Source organism: Crocodylus porosus, unplaced genomic scaffold (assembly GCF_001723895.1).
Source record: "Crocodylus porosus isolate Cpor-Errol unplaced genomic scaffold, CroPor_comp1, whole genome shotgun sequence".
NCBI classification, from domain to species: Eukaryota; Metazoa; Chordata; order Crocodylia; family Crocodylidae; genus Crocodylus; species Crocodylus porosus.
In genome coordinates this window covers 10,646,504-10,656,283 of record NW_017728909.1, presented here as the reverse complement: position 1 = coordinate 10,656,283, position 9,780 = coordinate 10,646,504, and the positions used below count along the sequence as shown (strand labels likewise).

General features: G+C 47.4%; 1 protein-coding gene across 6 annotated transcripts in view; it reads left to right on the top strand.

Moving 5' to 3' along the window:
* Positions 1-9,780, top strand: part of CTIF (cap binding complex dependent translation initiation factor) — a 331,179-nt gene that overhangs the window by 228,779 nt on the left and 92,620 nt on the right. For 5 of the 6 annotated variants that reach the window (XR_002100346.1, XR_002100345.1, XM_019531783.1 and 2 more), the window contains 2 exons: positions 1,447-1,888; positions 4,649-4,978. Coding sequence is in view for 4 of the 6 variants with exons in the window: in XM_019531783.1 (XP_019387328.1) it covers positions 1,447-1,888; positions 4,649-4,978 (772 nt within the window). In the remaining 2 variants the exon portion in view is untranslated. The remainder of the gene's footprint in view (positions 1-1,446; positions 1,889-4,648; positions 4,979-9,780) is intronic. The other variant, XM_019531784.1, reaches the window with a different exon arrangement.

The following is a 9,780-nucleotide window of genomic DNA, read 5'->3' as shown; positions in this document are numbered from 1 at the left end:
GACTTCCTGCCCTTTGGGCAGGGGGCTGGACTCGATGATCTCCCGAGGTCCCTTCCAGCCCTGACGTCTATGAAATCTATGAAATCATAGAGCTACAAGTCAGTGAAATGGTGCTGGGAGAAGGCAGATCTGAAACTTCTTTTGTCTTAAGAACATGGAAAAAATTATCCCTAATATTTCTTCTCAGGACAGCTTCCTTCCAAAGGGACGTTTTACTACGGAGGCTGGGAAAAGCCAAGTCTTTTGTTATGGTCCAGAAAGGACTGCTCAACTAACATAGCAACAAGGCTGAGATTTTCAAAGGGAACCAAAGAAATGGTATCCATTGACAATCCCAGCACATAAGCTTTGAAAATCCCAGAACAAAGGCTTTGCACATAGGCTTGCTTTTCAAAAAGGTGAAGAAGCCCACATCGGTTTTGTTACTGCCTTGGATGCCAATGGGCCAGTTCCCCAGGTTTGGTGTTGAGAAGACACGCAGTCTCTTCCCTGTAAGAAGTGAGACGCTCCAGACAACCGGGCTCTGTTGTAGTGGCTTAGTGTTAATCTGCCTGGCTAGGATAGCCCAGTACTGGATGCAGCAGTGTGTAAAATCATTCAGGTATTGTGAAATACTTTACAATACAAATCTGTGCTTCTGTCAGGTACTTACCTGGCAGCGATTACCGTGGCATCTGAGTGCCTCACAAGCCACATTGCATTTCTGTCCCACAACATCGCTGTGAGATAGAGGAGTGCAATTATTTCTTTTACAAATGGTAAAATGGTAGTTTGCCCAGGGATGTCCAGAACACCAGGGGCCAAAGCACAACGGTGAACTCCCACGTCCGAGTCTAGATAGCTATTCCCTGAATAACAGCGGGCATTTGGGTAGTTTCTATCTGACATGCTGTTTGATGTCTCTGTACTTTGTAAAACTTGCTTTTATTGAAAACGAAGAGAGTTGCTGGGTTTGGAGACCATTGCAGGCAGGTCCCAGACAGAACAAGAACATCCGACTCTGAGCAGGGGGATTTTAGGAACAGGGTAGCATGAGAGGAGGAGCAAAGGGCGCACGTGAGCTTGCTGTCTGCCTGCATAGAAGGGAGCAGAAAGGGCCAGCACGGTCACAGGAACCATCCCTGGGCACCAGGCGATGACAACTCGAATCCAGCGGCCTTGAGCGGGATTAATTCCTGTGAAAGGCAACTTGAATGCTCAGCTGGGCTCAAGATGGAAAGGAGGGAGAGAGCACTGGCAGGCAGGAGTAATGTGAGGAGGTTGGGAGTTCATGTTTGAGAACTGAATTGCCAGAGTGCCAAGTAGCTCCCCAGTAACAGCCAGGAAGTAATCAGTGCCCAGAATTACATGGCGGGGAGCTCTCAGGGCATATTTGCTGCTCTCCTGGTGCTGGTTAACTCAGGAAGCGGCCTGAGCATACTGATTTTCCTCTCTTTGGGTTCACAGGCGACAGCAGAGACCTCCAGGCGGAAACAAAGCGCAGCAGCACACGGATAATCAGCAAGGGAGCACCAAACACAACAGGGAACACCAGAAACTCTACCAGGGAGGCCAAGCCCCACACTCCTCGGGGAGGACAGGCCACCATGGGTACAGCCAAAACCGGCGATGGCACCACAACCAGAAGCACTCGCCTAATGACAAAGAAACACACAGAAATGCCAAAGAGACAGAGAATCTGAAAATCGAGGATGCTTCTGTCTGCACGGTGCACATCCCCCTGGAGATGCACCGCAGCACAGAAGCGGTGGAGAAGCAGTCTCAGCAGTATATTCAGGAGCAGGAACCCAAACGGAAAGATAGTATTCATGAGCGCATCGGGGAAAGGCCCAAAATCAACTTGCTTCAGTCATCCAAAGACAGACTGCGAAGGAGACTAAAAGAAAAGGTACTATTTTTCTTGAAGAAACTGAGTTTCCCTTCATAAAATCCCCAGTTGCTGATCATCTCACATCTGGGGGGTTGGGTTACATGGGGTCCAGTTCATGAGGGCGCCAAACTCACCTTCCAGTCTCCTACAGTTAGTATTTCTGATGGGAGACCAGGTCTTCGGGTTCTTCATTAGGCTTTATTGGGTGGCGCATCTTTGCTAGAATGGGCCCACGTGTCCCCTGGCTATCCGCGCCTGCTGGCAGGTACCCATGAGGCCACTCTAGCCTTATCCCCAGCAGCCACTCAAGCCCAATGAAGGCTGAAGGCTTGAGAGCAGCCCCAGATGGATGCCCCAGAAGGCCTGTTTTGGGGCAAGCAGGTCTATTTCTGGGCAAGCACGGCATGCTCAGTAGCATCATGTCTACATGCCACCTCTATAGGGTAGATACAACCTGGGAATAATGGGAACACATACACTTTTCAGGCTGTTTGTAATTTCCAGCCGATTCTTTGTGGTGTTTCACATGCTCCATCTGGTTTGTGGACTACAAATACAGAATTCAGACTGAACATTGGATTGTTGGATTTAGCCACTTAAACTTGATATCCACCTGTCTTAATGGAAGGATGGATATATATATAAACACCCTTATCCTTCCTCCTTCCCTAAAGCAGCTCAGCAATAACAACACTGTTGTACACAAGTGGGGGCGGAAATGTACTTTTTGGAAACAATGTTCAGCTTCGACTTTTTACAGGTTCTTTGTTGAAATGTCAGCCTACACCCTGTAGACCTCAATTTTTTCTTAATACGAATTTATTTTTGCAGACTGAAAATGAATTCGAACAGCTTTCCCCCCCAACAGATATATTCATTTTTAAAGCAAAAATAAACAACTATGTAGGGCAAGAAAAAAAAAGAAAAGAAATTAGTCCATGAAACAAAATGAGCATTAACAGTTTTACAGTGCATGTACATCCTTTTGAACGCGTGTTATCTACTCAGGCAATATGGGAGAGAGTGCAATACAGGCAATGCTAACCGTGTTTAAATTTTAATTGTTTACTGTTTTTGTAAAGCAAAGATGATGCTGAGAATAGTTTAAAATGTTCATTTGCAAGTTTGTGTCTATATGCTGATATAGAAACTGCTCCTGCAAGTGCTTGCTTATTAAAATGTTCTTACACAGAAGTGTGCTCTGTGAGTCTGCTGAAATGTCTGACAAGTCTACGTAAATGAGAGCAGGATTGCAGGATCAGACCAATAGTCTTAATTCCTGGGAGCCAGGACCTTGTAAAATCAACCCACCAAGTAAACACTAGGCTGTGTTTCTGCCCCATCTCCAGTGTTTGGTTTACACAGCTGGTCTCCTACCTTCACCCACCTGGTGCTGAGGCCACACCTGGCGTTTGCTAAAGGTTTCAAGGACTCTCCTATTCTGAGTAGAAAAGAGAGAAGTAGTTAGCCACGTTAGCCTGTAGTCGGATACACTCTGCCCTGCCTTCTGCTTGAATAAGAAAGGAGGAAGAGAAGTGAATAGATCAGAGCAAGCGGGAGACCTCGCTGCTGTGCGTCTGTCCTTAGCAGAAGGTTTCGCAGGAGAATTAAAAGTTGAGCTGCAGTGAAGACCACACTGACTTAAAAGTACATCAGCTGAGAGATGAAAACATTACAGCTCTTGTAGGAACCGCAGTTGGTTCAGATTGTGCATGTATCTCATGTGACAAACCTCTTAACTATTTGGGTTGCTCAGTGTATACCCAGCTCTAAGTACGGAAAGGCCTTATTATCAGAGTGCCTCACAAACATGAATGGATGATTTTTCGTAAATATGACTGCGATGCATTGTTATTCCCATTTCCCAGATGAGGAAACTGAGGCACAACACAATGAAGTGACTTGCTGGTGATCACATAGGAAGTCTCTGGCAGAGTCAGGAATTGACCCAACATCTGAGTCCTAGTCCAGGCCTTAACTCAAACTTCCTTTCACTGAGAAAAGCATATGTACCATGACACTGGATACGTCTACACTGTATCACGCAGTTTAGAGACACCCAAGTTAGCTCAGATTCTGGTAGCAGAAAACTTCCAGTTCTCAGCAGGGTAAATCAACCTGTGGAGAGCTGCGTGGTACCTTCTTCTGTTTCTAGTTCCTGACCTAGCTGTGAACGGCTGGGAAGAACAGGTGAGCTGTGTAGACGTACCCTGGGAGTCCTGCGAGGCAGAGCAAGGATCAGCATCTCCTGGGACTAACCTGCTGCAACTAATAAGAAAGGGAAAAGAGGAGAGAAGGTGAATAGAAAGTATTAAGTAGGAGCATGGAAAGAAGATAAGAGGTGTGACATAATCTGGCCGAGTCCCTTGCTTCATAAAAGCAGCAGAGGGACCTGTGTCCCTCCCTCCTTAGCAGCGCAGGCGCCTAAGAGCATTGTTAGTTCTCAGTGCTTGAAGAGTCAGGGTCACCTGCTGGTGAAAATACTGCAGAAACCACTGGTGTTTCTTACTACCGTAGAGACGAGGGCTCTGATGGGAACGACTGGTAGTAGTACCGGTATGTGCCCAGCAGGATCCAGGTATTTCCAGAGCTAGGAGGCCTACAGCCAAGCTATAACTAATATTCACAAGTTCCTGGCTCCCCACCTTGGTCTTAGACCACTAGAATATGCTTAATGTTTCTAGGCCTAACTATATGACTCCCAAAATTCACCCCCATCCCCTTCATTGTGTATGGAAGGACAAGAGCTGATCTATCTGTTTTTTCCTTGTGTAACAGACGCCTTGTCTTTCCCTTTTCGCGGACCAGGACGAAGTCACGGTGGAGACGACCAACCCCGAAAAGAACAAAATGGACAAATTAATTGAAATCCTCAACAGCATGAGGAACAACAGCAGCGACGTGGACTCGAAGCTCACCACCTTCATGGAGGAGGCCCAGAACTCCACTAACTCGGAGGAGATGCTGGGCGAGATTGTCAAGACCATTTACCAGAAAGCAGTCACGGACCGGAGCTTTGCCTCCACAGCAGCCAAGCTGTGCGACAAAATGGCACTCTTCATGGTGGAAGGGACCAAGTTCCGAAGTTTGCTCCTCAACATGTTGCAGGTAATTAGATATTTGCAGCTGCTCCCGGCGTGTAATTACTCGAAAGAAGTCCATGAATTCTGACCATAGCTGAGCTTTTCCCAAGCTCCATTCTTGCCCAATTAATTATAGAAAATAAACGTGTACGCGGGGAGAGGGCCACGGTTTTTGTGTTTTGTTTATACAGGCGTTCCTTGGTTACAACAGACCGATATAATATTATAGGCACTGTCTGGTTAGTCTCCATCCCCATCTTCTCTTTCTATTTTAAAAACTCTGTTTAACAAATGCTCGTTGCACAGGCACAGTCCACCACGGTTTAACCCCCAAAGAGCTGAAATATTGGGGTCCTCAGGGCGGCAGCGAGAGGTATCGCTCCTCAGGTGGGCTGAGATTATTCGTATCTGAGGCGCACCCACAGTCTTTTTTGAGCAGTCTGGTCGGTGTATTGTGCTTGGTGCTAGGCCTGATCATTGTCTGGGACAAGCATCTTAAAATGTAAAAAGACAAAACGGGCCCAGGCGGAGGAGGAAAGGATTATTATCACAGTTTGTACAGAGTGAGAATTGAGGCTCTGAGAGATTCAGTGAAGGTTGCGCAGGAGCGTCGTTCCCAGAGGTGTGAGCCGAATCCAGCTCTCTAGTGTCTCTGTCTAGTGCTTTTCTACGAGGTCAGTGGGGCACTTGAGCTGACAGCCCTATTTTCAAAGGGAGGCAGACGGTCATTTTCAGGGGATAAACCTCACTGCTCCTAGGTGGTTCGGCTGGAGCCCAGGTTCAGGATGGTGCCCTTTAGCTTTGATCACTAAAGAAATCAAAGAAAATGGTTAAAATGAGACTTGTTATAAGGCCCTTCTGTGCAGTTTAGCCAGGCGATTTGCTGCTGGACAGTAGTTGCTGGCATCAACTTGCACAGCTTGCCACTGAAACAGCTGCACTTGTTTGCAGGTTGTTGATGATTATGGGTGACTTGTTTATCAGTACATGCAGCGCGGGCATTTGTGCACCATACCCCAAAACACGATAAAAGGCAAAGTCAATTAAAAAATGAACTGACAACCGCGGCAGTCGGCCATAAGAATGATCTATAACCAGGAAAATGTCCCTGTCCCCTAAGCATCCAGCTGCATGCTGACTGAGAGCCCAGACTCGGGTGGCTGGCCTGGTTTATCATGCAGTTCTGCAGCTGATCCCACAGTTAATGTATTGTTTGCTTTGGTGTATCTCATGCACCAAAGCCCCACCTGCCCCCTTCAGCTTACCTTGTCTATCCTCTGCTGACCCAGGGCATGGGCCACCCCTGACATTTTGTTTGTCCGTGGCTGACCAGACAAGGCTGCACCCAAAGCCCGTAGCATCATTCCTGACTCGATCAGTCAGATCACAGAGCGGTGCATGGAGCTGCCTCCTCCTGCCTCTCCACCAGACTTGGATTGTGATCATCATTTGCACTATCGGACTCAGTTTATCTTGCAGCTTTTCAGGGAGACTGACTAGCTTGTGGGACACAGGACAATTTTTAACTCAGAAGTTACCTGCAGTCAAGCTTGATAGTAACTAAAATTGGCCAGGTAGTGCCAAGCTCAGGCCCACTCAAGGGCTTATTCCTCTGACCCACAACAGCTACAATTCCAATGCTCGGCTGATGTATAGAAGAAAGGGGCTTCGGGGAAATGATGCACGGGGCAAGGCCTCTCTTGTTTCCATCTAAAGCTGTATCAGGACTTTTCAAAATAGCTTTTCCAGTGTGAGACCTGTCAACTGACTGACTGGATGGTTGGGTGGTTCCTTCCCCTCACTCTGAATATCTAACCTAGTGGTCAGGCCACTGGTTTCAAAGGGAAGTGCCCTCTGGATCAGCTTTGGCATCAGCAGCAGGTGACTGAATATTTGTGCTGTGCCTGTGATGAATCACACAGTGCTGTCAGCCTTTTGAATATGCAGGAGATGGCCAAGCAGAGTAGATTTCTCTCCACCTTGGAGTCCTGGTATAGGACAGGGGGTGCAGTATGCGTGGGTTCAGGCAACACGATGCGGCCGCCCCCGCCATGCGTTCTGGTTGTACCGTGCCTGACTTTATCACCAAAGGACTCCTTCAGAAGCAGCAAGCATCCTCCATAACCAGGTGCACTAGGCTTGGCACTAGCACTGCAGAAGTATATCATATTCTTATTATCAGCTGGCCCTGCCTGTAGCTCCACCCCGCATGTTCAGATTCAGTTAGGGGAAAAACAACATTTACCCCAAATAAAAGGATCAACCAAAAAGCCATTAAGGCACAAATATAGCTTGACTGCTGATTATAAATCTGCCTGGAAGTCAGGTGCAATTTTTTTATTCTTGTTTTTAGGAAACAAAGGTCAATTTATAGTAGAAAGAATCCAGTAATCATCTTCCTGAAGAAGGCGCATAATGCATTGCCAGGCTTAGCAGTACCACACAGAGCCCAAATGACCACCAGTCCACAACATGGCATCTGGCAGTTGGCCACTGATAGGGAATCAGCATAGCCTCTAAGTACTATATAAAGAAGCCGTCTATATTATAGAGCATGCCACTGTTACCAAGTATGAGTCACGTCATCCCAATCACCCACATGTAAAAAAAGATCTTTCTCCATCCATCCCTTGATAAGAGCAAGCTAATGGCAGAGAGGCAGTATTCATGATGCACAGATCGCAGCAGACCCTGGTAACACTGATGTGCAGGCAGGCCCATTGATGTCCTAAGATTTGCAATGCAGAAGCACCTATGGCCAGTTTCTGCTCCGGGGGGAGAGAGACCTTTGTAAAAAGAAGTGCAGTCGGGCTGTTCCAGTGGCTTGGAACGTCACGCGCAAGCCCTCCTCCCAAAAGCCTGTCACCCTACATCTGGTTGGTGATTGCTGTATGGAAATAAAAGCAGTGTTCAGAGCCACCTTGGACTTGGTAGGACCAGAGCACATAGGAAGTCTCTCTGGGAGAGCTGAGAGGGCTTTGGAGTTATGCTGAGCCCCAGAGCATGAAGGCTTTCTGGAGCCCGCCTGAAAGACAGGAGGTGGCCTAATTGGGGCATCTGCTGAGACAGACAACCTACTGCACTGACAGCCTCTCTAGACCTAAGGAGGTATGTGTTATCTCAGTGACCCGTCTTCTGTCTGCTCCAAGTCAGAGTTAAGCATCTCATGTATGGTCATGGATGACATGCCTCTTCCCAGGGTCACTTCCATTAAAACAGATGCATAACAGTCTCACTCCCATTGAAACAGAGCTCTTCAGAAAAGGACCAGGGGGTTACAGTAGACAATAAGCTGAATATGAGCCAAGAGTGTGCCATTGTTGTGAAGTAGGCTAATGGCATCCTGGGCTGCATTAGTGGGAGAATTGCCAGTAGATCAGAGGAAGTGACCATTCCCCTTTATTCAGCCCTGGTGAGTCCACATCTGGAGTACTGTGTCCAGTTGTGGGCCCCCACTGCAGAAGGGATGTGGGCAAATTGGAGAGAGCTCAGCAAAAAGCAGCAAAAATGGTTCAGGGGCTGGGGGACATGACTTGTGAGGAGAAGCTGAGGAACTGGGCTTATTTAGTCTGGAGAAGAGAAGACTAAGAGGGGATTTTATAGCAGCCTTTAACTACTGAAGGGGGATTGGAAAGAGGATGGAGCTGGACTGTTCTCAGTAGTGGCAGATGATAAAGTAAGGAGCACTGGTCTCATCTTGCAGCAAGGGAAGTTTAGGCTGAATATTAGGAAAAACTCTCTCTCTAGGAGGGTAGTAAAGTACTGGGACAGGTTACCCAGAAAGGTGGTGGAAGCTCCATCCTTGGAGGTTTTTAAGGCCTGCCTGGACAAAGCCTTGGCTGGGATGATCTAGTTGGGGCTGGTTCTGCTTTGAGCAGGGAGTTGGACTAGCTGTGACTTTCTGAAGTCCCTTCCAACCCTCATTGTCTATGATTCTGTAAGATTTCATCACCCTGTGAACAAGAGGGTAGCCAGGGACAAGTTGGTACCCAGTAAAAATAAGGAGGGTGAGGGCCATATGGAAAACATCTGCTATATGGTCATTGTCCATAGGATGCAAAAATAATGTTCCTTGAAAATCTGTAACTTTCCTTTGTGCTCTTTAAAGAGGTGCATATGGCTGTTTGCTCACCTACAGAAAGTTTGGTGGAGGTTATATAGGAAAAGCCCTGATTTCCATTTTGTTTCCAGCTGTGCGAATCACACATGCCAAATGCTGCTTCTTTGTACTACCTGCTTTTCCGTGGCTGCTGTTGCCTGACTTCAGTGCTTTGGTTTGCTTACCTCCAGATCTGCACCTGACTATGTGCACCGTGCTTAGGGCTGAGTCAGGTTTTGGGCTACCAGCAGTTGTCTGTCCTCTTGAATCCACTGTGGGTGAAATGCTGAAGTGATACTTCTCTCTTGCCAGATGCCTGCCTTTGATGCCTTTCTGGTGCAGCTGCTGGCACTCTCATTTGCAGCATGTGGGGGAGGGAACTGCGCAAATTCTCTGACTATCCTCAATGTTTTGAGAGGCTTGGTATAGCTGCAAAACTAGGTGAGAGAAGAACTGGTTAAAGACTGAGTGTGTAGTCCTACAGCTGCTGCTGCCATGGCACTGTCAGCTAGACCGCTCCAGCCTCTTCAAAAGACTCTGTAGGCGTATGTAGACAACACAGGCATTAATGTAGACCACCCAACAATTTTAATGCAGCTTTTTTTTGGTGTGGTGCGTTTTTGTTTGCACCACACGGCATCTGTGTTTGCACAAACGGCGCTTTCGAGTGAGTTAAGCCCCCATGTGTCATATGCCACAGATTTCAGTAGGGGGAGTCAAATACCAAC